Source organism: Sus scrofa, chromosome 7, assembly GCF_054392235.1.
Source record: "Sus scrofa isolate SSC_HxYL_T2T_F1_AM1 chromosome 7, Sscrofa_HxYL_maternal_Yorkshire_Landrace_v2.0, whole genome shotgun sequence".
NCBI lineage: Eukaryota > Metazoa > Chordata > Mammalia > Artiodactyla > Suidae > Sus > Sus scrofa.
The window spans coordinates 38,765,623-38,778,329 of NC_139389.1; the positions used below are offsets into that span (position 1 = coordinate 38,765,623).

Here is a 12,707-nt window from a genome sequence, read left to right on the forward strand (position 1 = left end):
ACCCTGAGTGGAGAGGCCTCCACCCCGGACCCACTGCCCCTCCGTCCCGTGGGCAGCCTGGCTCCTGCAGACTCTCCCTGCCCCCCACGAGCTGAGCATGGACAGGGCCCAGGTCAGTTTGCCCACTGATATGCAGACAGGGCAGGAAGCTGCCACTTGGCCATTCCCACTCTTTCCTGACTCTGCCTGTGGCTGAGACATTCTCCCTGTCACCTCCCTGAAACACACAGGTCTGAGGGTTTCTGTCTACTGGATCTCTGCTTTCCACACAGAAATACACTCTAATTTCTCCCCATTAGACAAACAAAACCCCTCTCTAGGCCCTTCTCCCCCAGTTGGCAGCCCTCCTGTTTAGAACAAAAGAGGTGTGCCTGCTCATGTCACCCACTTCACTCCGTTTTCTCTGACCCACTCCAACCTGGGCTTTGTTCCCTCTCCCCGAGGAATCTCCACCTGGCCAAGCCTGACCCTCCCGGCCCCCATCGCAGTGCGCGGCCAAGAACCCCGGAGTCATCCTTCATTTGCTGTCATCTCTCTCTCGCCTCAGATCCTTCAGCAAACTCTGCAAAGTTTATAAATATCTCAGCCACCACCCCACTCCAGGTTCCCACCACCTCCCACCTGGACTAGGGCACCGGCCCCCTAAATGCTCTCCAGCCCTGCCCTCACCCCAACTCCAGTCCAGGAAGCAGCCAGAGGGAAACCGTTACAAGAGCAATCTGACCTCCTGAATCCTTTTCAAACCCTGCAATGGCTGTATCTCATTCTGCATTAAAAGACTAAATCCTTACAATTTGCCTACAAGGCCCGTGCCCCGTGCCAGCCGCCCCCACCCCGTGCCAGCCGCCCCCACCTCTAGGACCTCATCTCCTACCTGGTGCTCTCTCTGCTTCGGTCACATGGCCTCCTTTGCTCCCCAGACTACCAGTCCAAGCCTGCCTCAGGGCCTTTGCTCGTGCTCTGCCCTCTGCCTGGCATACACTCCTTTCCACTGAGGACCTCTGACCTCCTGACCTACAAGTGCAGCCTCCCTTGTCTCCCAGCATCTCCAGGAGGCCTCACGGTCAGGCTGTCCCTGGAGGCCCCCAGCTCTAACACTGGGACCATCAGGCACCACCTTGTCTGCCAGGCCACATGGTCTCCCCCTGCTGAGGAGCTCCCGGCGGGGGGGTCCCCCTCATAGAGCCCAGCACAGGGCTGGGCACACAGTCAGCCTCTTGAACACAGTCAGTAGTGGACCAAGTAAGAAGCAGCACTAGGAGAAAGGGCTCAGGATCCCTCCAGCTTGAACACATGAGTTCCCCGAGTGAGCAGCACAGCCTGGCGCATAGTAGGATCCCACATGTGGGTCTTTTCTTCCTTCCTCTCCCCAGGAAGGGACCCCTCTTCAGGTTCCTTGAGGAACGTGGAGGTGGAAGAGCCTTCAAAGCTTGGCTGAAGAGCCAGGAGGGCCCCTGAGCTGGGACGCCAGCTGGCCTGAGGCAGGACACCCTGGAGCCGGACAGGGTTTGAATCCTAGCTCTGCAACTTACTACCCATATGACATTGGACAAGACTTTCCCCACCCTGTGCCTCAGTTTCCTCATCTGTAAAATGGGTTGCTGTGAAGCAAAACACTGGAACAGAGTTTGCCAAGTAATAAACACTATGTAAGTATCAGCTGTTATTATTGTTGTTGCTGCGCTTACTGCTGCTCGCGTAAGCTGGGCCAGCGGCACCTCCCCGCACGTCCCCAGCTGCCACGCGGCCGCCCTTCCTCTCAAGGCTCGGGGCCCCTGGGAGCAGCAGGCAGTAAATTTCTCCTATCTCCTCATAAAGCAGGCCTTCCTCCGCTCAGCCATCACCTGGCTGGCAGCGCTGTCAAAAAGACAGATGCCACATCTGCCTTGTTTACAGCTTTAATTCCTGAGCCCTGCTCTGCGGGTTCCCGGGGAGGGGGCAGAGGAGGAGGCGGGCTCCCGCAGGCCGTGCCGGCGGCAGAGACCACCCTCTCTATGATCGCTGTCTTGCTCAGGTGTGGGCAGTCCCTGGGCCATCTTCCCGTGGCTCCTGCAGCTCCTCCCTGCCTTGTCCCCGCCAGGAACCGTGGGGGATGCGGCTCTGCTGGGGCAGGGCTTGGGGGCTGCAAGTAGGCAGTAGGACTCCCATTTCACGGATGGGGAAACTGAAGCCTCAAGGTGTGAGGTGACCCACCCAAGGTCACACAGCGGGGAAGTGACACTGGGACCCATGCCTAGCTCAGCGGGACCCTCATGGTTGCATATTTGAGAAAGGATGGGTGCCTGTCCCCACCTGCCACTTCGAGACACACCAGCACAACCTCCAACAGCCAGGTTCTGCCGCTTTTCAGAGACTGGCCACAGAGCCCTCTGCCAGCCACTTGACAGCTGGAGGCGCTGAGGAATGAAAGCCCTCCCCTCCCCGCAGGGAGAGCCAGCAATGACAGACAGGACTTGGCGATGGGTGCAAGGAGTGCTTCTTTCTGTCCCTAGTGCCCCAGGAGACAAAGCTCCGGCAGTTCAAGGTGGCAACCTGTTGGTATCATCCGCTTTATTGCTGCCTTCCCTCCCCTGCAGGCATTTCCTGGGACCCCCTCCCAAGGAAACTGCTTGCTCTCAGATCCTTGTCTTGGGGGCATTAATTAAAGACAGGCTTGAAGGGGGGGGTCACGGCCCGAGAATGTCCTTCCCACCCTCCGGGAAGGTCACTAAGCCCAGCTGTTGCCCTGGGGTGGGGAGGGGGGACTTACTTGGCAGAGCAGAGGACAAGGAGCACAGGAGTGGCACCTGTAGGCGGTGAGATCCTGGGCGGGGCTGGCGCGGCCTATGGGCCTGAGGCAGGCAGAGGCTGTGAGCATCAAGGGGACCAGTGTGGGCCTTGGTGTGGGTGGGGCGGGCATCCCGGAGGAGGCGAGCGAGGAGCTGGGCTCAGGAGACGGTGGGGCAGGTGGAGAACACAGTGCTGGCTGAGGCAGAAAGAGGGACCTGGGGCAGGGGGACTCGGGACAGGCAGGTGGGCACCGGCACGAGGGCCAGGCTGCCTGGCTATGAGTCCAGTTCTGCCAGCGCCGTGATAGGTTACACTCACCAACTGCCTCAGCATCCTCTTCGGCAAAATGGGTGCAACCCTTGTGACAGCCTATTCCACCCCCTGCCCCCAGGATGGTGTCCCCCCTCACTGAGTCCTACCCTGATGGATGGACCTGGGCTGTTAAATTACCCAACTGCATGTAAATCCCCCTCCCACTCCCGTGTCCTCAACAGTAACGACCATTCTGTCAGCACTCAGCATTCTCGTCGTCCTTCGGCCAGCCTCTTCTTAGACTCCGTACACAGCACCATCCTCCCAACAACTGAAAGAGCTCCCCTGCCCTCTCCGAGACTCAGAGAGGTTAAACAACCAGTCCGAAGTCACAGAGCAGTGAGGAGGCGGAGTCAGACACAGACCCGGACACACTGTCAGGTGCCCAGTCCCCCCAGTTCTCCTGGCCTATGATATTCTACCAAGGGACCGGGAAGCAGAACTGCCCCCGTACCCATCACCCCAATGCAGAATCTGAGCTGCATCTGCAACCTACACCACAGCTCAAGGCAACACCGGATCCTTAACCCACTGAGCAAGGCCAGGGATAGAACCCGCAACCTCATGGTTCCTAGTCGGATTCGTTAACCACTGAGCCATGACAGGAACTCCCAAGGGCACCTTTTAAAAATCCCAATGCCCAGGTCACACCCAGGACCAATCCAATCAGAGTGTCTGGGGCTGGGAGCCAGGTGTCAGGGTTTTAGAAGATCCCCAGGTGATTCGAGGGCAACAGCGCTGCTCCTGCCTGAGGTTCTCAGCCCTGAACATACACACAGTCCCTGGAGAGCTTCCAAACATCCACCCCAGGAGTTCCCGTCGTGGCACAGCAGAAACGAAGCCAACTAGGAGCCATTAAGTTGTGGGTTTGATCCCTGGCCTTGCTCAGTGGGTTAAGGATCCAGCATTGCTGTGAGCTGTGGTATAGGTCGCAGACACAGCTTGGATCTGACGTTGCTGCAGCTGGAGAGCCAGCCCCTCAGGCTCACCAGGTGCCTCCACTGCCTTTTCTCACCTGCGCCCCGAGGCGCCCCCTGGATGAGCTCACTGTCAATCCCATTTCTCAGATGAGAAATCTACAGCCCAGAGAGGTCCCAGCTGGCCTCAGACCTACTCTTCCGACTCCTGCTCCCCCCGCCCTTCCCCACCTGCTGCCAAGTCAGCCCAGACACCTCCCTGAGGGCTGCAGAGAGGGGCCCTCCCCCGACTCCCAGCAGCAGGGCACCCTTGAGGACTGGGAGTCTGGCACAACCCCCAGGGACTGACCGAGCCTGCTCCTTCCGGTCCCTCCTGGGCCCCGAGCTGACTCCAGAAAGCGCCTTGGCGGCTGGACTCTGGGGCTGCCCCCTTTCCCGTCTCCCCCATCCTCACCCCAAGCCAGGCCTGGTGACCTATAATCAGAGTGAACATACAATTTTCTATCCCCTGGGCACTTTTGAGAATAAAAGGGCATGCTCTCAATAATTCTGCCAGAACAAGAGAGCTCAGCCTTTCGCTACCAGGCAGGTTGGCGCTTCTTGCACCTTGGTTATGGTTACTGCCTCAAAAAGGCATTTGCTGTGCAGCCTTGGGCAAGCTACTTGGCCTCTCTGGCTCTCCAGAGCCTCTATAATACAGAGTCCCTGGAGTTGTGAGGGTGAAAGGAGATGATGTCGTTAAAATGTCTAGAACACAGTAAGTGCATAACAAAGAGTGCTCTTTATGGCTCTCAGCTCACGCAAGACGGTCGCCCCTACATAAGACCAAGGCGCATACATGTACCGTCTCTTTGAGACACTCCTGCACATACACACGCAGTCACACACAAGGGCACACACACAGGGCCGCCTATACCCACACAAGTTTGCCCATGTCCTCAGAGGACACCCATGGTCCTAAGTAGCCATCAGAGGTCAACGTCTCACTCCCCGCCAGTGAGTCCACACAGCATGTCCCTGTGGCTGGTTCAGCGGCCCCTTGCTCATCCGGCCCTCTGCCCAAGTTGCACCCATCCCTCCAGGAGGATATAGCAGGGAGCTCATCATCCTGGCATGGACACCACTCAGGTTGAAAGTACCCAGAGCCCCCAGTGTCCCTGAGGTCAGGTCCTGCTGCAGAACCACCCAAGCGCACGCAAGGATCCACATCCAAACATAGCACAGGTGCACACGCCCAGATGGCCACCTGGTCCACACCCTGTTCTAGCACCTTCCATCTGTGGGGGAGCCCAAGCCGCTTGACTTACGTTCTCTGAGCCTGTTTTCCAACCTGTAAAGCAGACCCATCATCCATCCCCCCAGGCTCATTCCTGGTCCTTTTCAGGACTCTGCAGAAATGTTAGGCTGCAAGGAGGCCAGCCTCTTATCTGTTTTGCTTCTACTGCACATTTTCCTTCTGACATAGTCTACAGCTTACTTATTTATCTTGTTGATTGTCTGCCTTCCCATTAGAATAAAAACTCCAAGAGGTTTTTGGCTCTTTCATTCACCGCTACATCCAGGGCGCTTAGGAAAGGGCCAGGTGCTGGGAGTGAGACTAGTGTCTGCGGAGTGACTGTGGGGACCCTGAAGGGTGAGAGATGGCTTCTGCACGGTGCTCAGACCGGTGGGCGTCAGGAGGCTCGGACAGCCGGGGTCAGTCCAGCTCTGCCGGCACGCCCTAGGAATGTCCAGAGGAAGCCCAAGGCAGCCACAGCCCCTACAACGCCTCTGCCTGGACCCAAGAGCCCCTTCCTCCTCAGCAGCGCCACCTACAGTTGGCGGCACCTGGGGTTTAGGGCCTTACTTAAGCCCGCCCACCCGCAAGGCCCCGGTGTGGGTACCTGAGTCGGCCTTGACCCCGCCTCCGGCCCCGCCCCTCGGGCCCATGCCCCGCCCCTCGGGCCATCCTGGTCCCGCCCACGCGCGTGCTCACTGGTGCACTTCTTGACGTGGCTGCCCTTCTTGAGCGCGTGGCGGCTCAGCTTGCAATGGAAGTTGTCCTCCCAGAACTCGGCAAACCAGATGTTGCGCCGGTTGTTGTCCAGCGTGCGGCTGGAGAAGTAGCGGTCGAAGCCTGACGGGAACGAGCACGTCAGGACCCCGCCCCACCCCCGTCCTTCCACTTCCCGCAGGCTGAGCCGGCCCTGGCGGGAGCAGCGGGGCGGGAAGAGCCCGTGCTCCCTACTCAGGGCCCAGCCGGAAAAAACACAACATGGAGCATTTCATTTCCTTCACAATGAAACAAGATGTATTAAATTCCAGGGGCAGCACGTATAATCTGACGACTTCTGCCTTTATGGAAGAACAGGATGAGGATGTTTCCGCTGCTCTTTACCCACCAAAACGCTAATGTGCAGCCTGAGAAAGAACCACCTGGGATCCTGAGACTAGAGTAGAGAGGCCACGGGGGGCGGGGGCAGGGGGGGACCCAGGGGGGGCGGGGGCAGGGGGGGACCCAGCGGGGGCGGGCGCCCAATCCTGGCAGCACCAGCTCCCTAGTTCTGAAGAGACAGACCAGAGAGTGCGGGGTCCCAAGGTCAGAAGGGGACCTGGCTCATCTCCCCTCAAACCCAGAACTTGCCCATCCCCGCCAGGGACAGCCTCCCCACAAGGCTCCGAGGAGCCCAGCAGCCCGGCTCTAAGCCCAGCTAAGCCCAGAAGGACCAGGGACAGGCTGGGCAGCCGGAGGGTGACTCATACCTTCTTTCTCTTCCCAGTGCCCCCTCTGCCTCCCATGCCTGTGCACAGTGGACTGAGCTGCTGGGTCTGGCCCAGTGGAGGCTCAAGGACTGTGTGTCGGGCTGTAGGAGAGGTGCTGGTGCTAGGGACTAGCTTTGAGCCGACTTTCTCTACCTTGACACCCATGACCCTGGGCCCTATTACTGCTGTGGGCCGTCCTGTGCCTTGTGGATGTGGGGCGGCAACCCTGGCCTCCACCCACTGGATGCCAGAGCATCACTCCCCAACTGTGACAACCAAAATGTCTCCAGACATTGCCAAATGTCCCTGGGGGCTCAAGATCAGCCCAGATGAGATCCACTGCTCTAAAGCTTTCTCTAATGTCCCACAGAGAAAAAGGACCCGTTGGGCAAGTTCTGGGTTCAGACCCCGGTTTGGCCACTTAATAGCTGGTGGGTGTCACTTACTGCCACTGTATGTCACTTCATCTCTCTGAGCCCTAATATAGTCACTTAAATGTGGATACAGGCTTCTTGTGGGGTTGCTGGGAAGAGCAGATGAGGTGTCTGGAAGGGGCTGGCATTTGTGGGTACCAACCAGAGGGACTGTTATTTTGTGTTGATTATGGCTCGAGGCTGGGGAGGGGGTGTGTGCAAGCTTCTGCTGCCTGCGCTCCCTCTGCCTCGGGGAGAACAGAGGACGCTGCTGTGTGGCCTTCAGCATGTCCCTCCCCTGCTCAGGCCTTGGTCTCTTGGAAAGTTTGGTGGAGGCAGATGCCTGCAGGCTTTTCCAGTTCCATCAGTGCTGGGTTCTGCTGACTGGAGCCAGAGCAGGGAGAAGCCTGGAGGACGGTGAGGTCCCTGCCTGGCTGGGCCATGGCGTTAACAGGAATTTCACACCCAGAGCAGCAGAAGGACGGAGAAAGGGACACAGGGCAGGCCCAACCCCAGCTGCCCACTGGCAGCTCCCAGACTCCTTCTGGAAGAGTCCTCGCTTCAGGCAGGGCAAGGGCCTCGCCCTTTGGGAGACAAGCTGGGAGATGGAGAAGGGATGGAAATTCATGGGGGCGAAGGAGGGTCCTTGAAGGACGAGGCTTTTTTTTTTTTTTGTCTTTTTGCCTTTTCTGGGGCCGCTCCCACAGCAAAGGACGAGCCTCTTGTACAGCCACACACCCGAAATAGCTGAGACAGGTGGCTCTGAATCTTGCTGGGTTCAGTGTGGCCAGAAAGGCCTTCCAGTCCAGAACCCGAGCAGAAAGAAGCCGTGAGCCTGGGGGAGGGACGACAGGACAAAGAGCTGGAGCAGAAGGGCATGGGGGACAAAAAGAAGGGGCTGCAGAGGGGACTGACAATGGTGCTGGGTGGTGAGGGGCCTACCTCGCACGGACATCCTCTTGGGGAGGATGGTGACAGCGCCCTCCGCCACCTCCTCCAGGTGCAGCACGGGTGCGATCTTGGAGCCCCAGCTGTCCGAGCCCATCCAGAAGAAGTGGCCCGTCTGGTTGGCCTTCCGCGCCGCCTCCAGCACACGCCTGCGGGAACACGCGCCAGCGCAGCCCAGCCGTGTCTGTCCGCGCAGCTGCACTCCCACCCCGGGGCAACACCTGTGCCCCTCGCGGCCCGTGCCTGGATCCCCCACTCTGGACCCACATGAGCCCAGGGCCCTTGACATCCAGGCCCGTACCTTCAGGCCCCAGGTTCCCTGCTGCCTGGGCCCGTGCCTCACCAGAGGCACATGCACCCCCACTCACCCATACTGCACCCTGCCTACAGGCCCGGTGCGCTCCCCTAGTGCACCCCTGTCCCTGCAAAGACCACACCTGTTTCCCTAGCCTTGGACCTACCCCTTTCTGACTCAGGCCCCCAGAACTATATTCGCCTGGGCTGTGCCCTCTCAGTTCATGCCAGCCTGGTCCTAAGCAGAGACCCACAGCCCTTGGCCTCTTCTCACACTTATATCCACTGCTGCACACGCACACGCGCACACACACACACACACACACACACACACACCTCTCTTTCTCTCTCTCTCTCTCTCTTTCTCTTCTACCCCCTCCCCCTCTACACCCCACCTCCTCCTGTGCCAAAAGTTCATGGGCTTCAAAGAGCTGCCCCCGCACCATGCTGGCTGGATGTAGGGGCGGCCAGGCTCACAGTGACAGGGGTCCCCATCAGGTCAGGGGCCCTGGAACCCAGCACAGGGCAAACCCAGGAGGTGCTCAGCCAGTACTTAAGGAATGTTTGAACTAAGTGGGCCCTCAAAACCATCTGGAAGGAGAGAAACAGGAAGGACTGGGCAGAAGTTCCTCAACGCAGCTCATTCCGCAGGGAGAGGCTGAGCTCAGTAGGCTGGCAGCTGGCTCAAGGTCACCCAGCAAGTGAGAGGCTAGGATTCTAGAAACTGGCCAGGCCATCCGGTTCCCAAGGCCAGGACACAGACTCAGGGCTTGGGGTGGCTGCTGTGCTGGAGGTGGCCAACTGGGGCAGGAGAGCCGGGGGCTGCCAGGGAGAATTCCAGGCCCCCAGGCTACACCTTCCCTCCTCTGTCACCTCCTGACTCTCTGCATTCCTGGCCCCCCAAACCTGCTGTGGCCCCGCAGGGCCCACTGTTCTCAGAACCCAGAGCACAGCCCTTTCAACACCTGCCTGCATCTGGCCAGCCCGCAATGCCCACAGCACCCAAGCCTCCATCTCTGCAAAATCCCCTGCATTTCTTTTTACCCCCGTTCACTTCTGAAAATGCATGTGGATTTCCAGAAATGCCCCCTCCACACACACCCCAACAGCTGGTCTGAGGCCCTGCCCCCTCTCCCCAGGTGCCTCTTCTCTGGGACACGGGGCCAGCGTGGGGGTCCATCTGCGCTGCCAGGAGGCTTGGGGCTGGGGGACTGGTAGTGCTGGGCTTTGGCAGGGGTGGGGGCAGGAGTGCGGGGCCTGTGACCAGAAGAGGAAAAGAGCTCAGAAAGCGCCACTCCCACCCCCGTTGCCAGCTGATCTGTGGCAACAGGACAGTACAGAATATAGGGGAGCTGAAAGCTCTGAGGGGTCAGGAGCAGCACCTCTCAGCTCTGAGGGAGGTGTCAGGTGCACTCTGAAGCACTCCCTGCCACCCCCAGGCTAGAGATTGAATCGGAGCTGCAGCTGCTGGCCTAGGCCACAGCCACAGCAATGCCAGATCTGAGCCTCGTCTGTGACCTAAACCACAGCTCACAGCGACGCTGGATCCTTAACCCACTGAGTGAGGCCAAGAATGGAACCCACATCCTCATGGATACTAGCCAGGTTCTTAACCCGCTGAGCCACAACGGGAACTCCTCAGGGGTCACTTTTGAGTTTCCGACCTGTGACTTGGGACCCAGGACCAGGTGTGCAGAGAGGTGGGCTGGTCTGCAACTTCTGCACCACTTGGTTCTGGCACCACCTGCCCCCACTCTGCAGATGTGAAGACTGAGGCCCAGGGAATGGACGATACTGTCCACTCTGAGTGTGTGCCTAAGACAGGCTAGAACCTCAGCCCGGCCTCTTCCCACTCCTCCGAGCTCACTAAGGGAAGAGGATGGGGGCTGAGAGGTGGTACACCCACTAGCGCCAGCTCTAAGCCCTGTATGCACATTGCTGCATTCAGTGCTCAAACAACATGATCAAGCAGGCATCATTAGCTCCTTTTCTTAAAACAGAAAAGAGGCCCAGAGAGGCTGAGAAACTTGCTTGAGGTCACACAGCTACTGGGACAGAGAGCAGGGCTAGAACCTAGGTGTTTGGGCCCAAGCCCATGGCCTTGACCCCTCTGTTTAAGTACCTGCTCACCATCCCCAGCTGGTAGAGTGGATGCACGAAGCAGGGACCCAGCCCCAGGGTCTCCCCACCACACACTCCCTGCGTGCCCCACCTCTCTGGAACCCAGGATGGGTCAGGCTTGCCTAGGAAGGTCTCTAGCAGGGGTCCCTGGATCCAAGGCCCGCCCCCCACAGCCACCTGCCCTCACCTGATGTCGTCCTCGTTGGCAAAGATGATGACTGCCCTGGCGTTTGAGGTCTCCAGGAGGCGCCGGATGATCTTGTCAAACTCCCCGGGCTTGGGCTCCCGCGGTATCTTGACTGACTGGGCGATGCACACACCCCCTGTGGAAAGGGCATCAGTCTCTCCCCCAGCCACACTCCCGGGGGCTCCCACCATCCTCCAGCCCGACGCTAAGTTCCCAGGTCCCACTTTCTGGGCACAGGCTCTAAAGTCAGAAAAGCCATAGTGCAAATTTCGATTCTGCCACTCAGGCCGGGTAACCCTGGACTTGTCACTTAAGTTCTCTGTGCCTCAGCTGCCCATACATAAAAAGATCACTAGCAAGAGGCAATATGGCATTGTGCTTAAAGTTAGACTGCCTGGGTTCCAATCTCAGTTCTGCTCCTTAAGGCTGTGCGATCTCAGGCTGGTTACTGAACCTCTCTGTGCCTCAAATACATCATCTATAAAGTTAAGGTAATACTACTATCTATTTCATAAGGTTGTTGTAAATCTAAGTGCTCAGAACAGAGAAGAGGTTTGCCCAAAGCCACACAGTTCCCTGCCTACTGGGGTGCAGAGTGTGGGGCCTCCAGGGAATAAAACCCCCAAGACATCGGTGGCAGCAGAGTCAGGGCTCAGCTGATGGAAAAAAGTGAGGGATCAGTCTTTTTTTTTTTTGGCTGCACCTGTGGCATACGGAAATTCCTAGGTCAGGGACTGAACCCGAGCTATAGCAATAATCCAAGCCACAGCAATGACCTGAGCCACAGCAGTGACAACTCCAGAACCTAAACCCGCTGAGCTACCCGGGAACTCCCCTGATGAAGGCAGATCCTTTACCTAAGACCATTCCCCTCCCCTGGGTCTCAGCCTCAATCGGGACCCCTTTGGGGCCAAGCCAATGCCTCAAACCATCTACCTTGGCTGGGCACCTGGCTGCTACCCCAGGTTCCCCTCTCAGTCCAGGCTGGGGTCACCTGAGCCTTCTGCACAGACTGTACACCCCTCTGTGGGGGACAGGCCGCAAGGGGCTTGCAGTGCAAAGGGGACACAACCCACCCACTGCCCCATGGGGAAAAGCACCAGTGCCCAGCTCCATCCAAGGAGGGCCCTCTGCTCCTGGGCGTAGGTGGCAACCAGGGAAGGCTGCCCGGAGACGGTGACCCAGAGCAGAGTCTTGGCAGGAGGCGGCAGAGAGCATTGCAGGAGAAGGAGGTGCTCACATTAGCAGGGGGGCTTCGGTGTGCTGGCACCTCACACCTCACACGTGGCTGGAAGTAGCTCCTGTTCTCTGCAGCAGGTAAGGCAGCCATGGCCCTGTGCCCCCACCCTGACCAGCACCCACCCCCCTTACTTTCTGCCTCTTCCAGGCAGGCCAGCCTCATGCCCTGTGAGACACCCAGAGCACAGGAGGCGAGAAGGGTGACCAGGTGCTCGGAGGGGGCAGAAAAGGAGAGCAGAAGGGAGGGACCGGGGGCAGGACGGGGCCCTCGGGTCCCTGGTCACAGAGAGTGCCCAGGGAGCCAGCCTGCTGCCCCGGCGCTGGCCCTGCCATCACACGGCCGGCAGACACTCAGCTCCCAGCTAAACCAACATATGGTTCCTTTCCAGTTAGAAAATGGGCCAACGGCGACATTTCTGCCCCCATCTGGGGAGACAGATGGACACGAGGGGGAGGCTGGGCAGGGGTTAGGACAGGCCACCTGGCTCGGGAGGGAGGAGGGGGCACAGGGGAGGGGGCACCGCACGGGGGGTAATTGTTCCCCAAGAGGGAGAAGCTCTTAGGTTAAGTCATATTTCTGGGCGGTGCTCCCCTAAGAAGTTCCAGTGGGTGGTCCTGCCTGACCCCAGGGGGTGTCACACACGTTGCATTGTGCTGGCGAAAGAGGAAGTAACCACAGCACTGCTATCCAGACCGCGACCGGGGCTGGGGCAGACCGTTCCCACCGCAGGGTGTGGAGACCGGAGGGGAGCTGGGGTTCTGCAG

At 59.0% G+C, this 12,707-nt stretch overlaps 1 protein-coding gene across 3 annotated transcripts in view; it reads right to left on the reverse strand.

The window, feature by feature from the left end:
* Positions 1-12,707, reverse strand: part of GRM4 (glutamate metabotropic receptor 4) — a 100,129-nt gene that overhangs the window by 20,690 nt on the left and 66,732 nt on the right. For 2 of the 3 annotated variants that reach the window (XM_021098606.2, XM_084966951.1), the window contains exons 4-6: positions 10,704-10,839; positions 8,096-8,250; positions 5,974-6,114 (exon numbers count right to left, since the gene is read on the reverse strand). In XM_021098606.2, coding sequence (XP_020954265.2) covers positions 5,974-6,114; positions 8,096-8,250; positions 10,704-10,839 — 432 coding nt within the window. The remainder of the gene's footprint in view (positions 1-5,973; positions 6,115-8,095; positions 8,251-10,703; positions 10,840-12,707) is intronic. The other variant, XM_084966952.1, reaches the window with a different exon arrangement.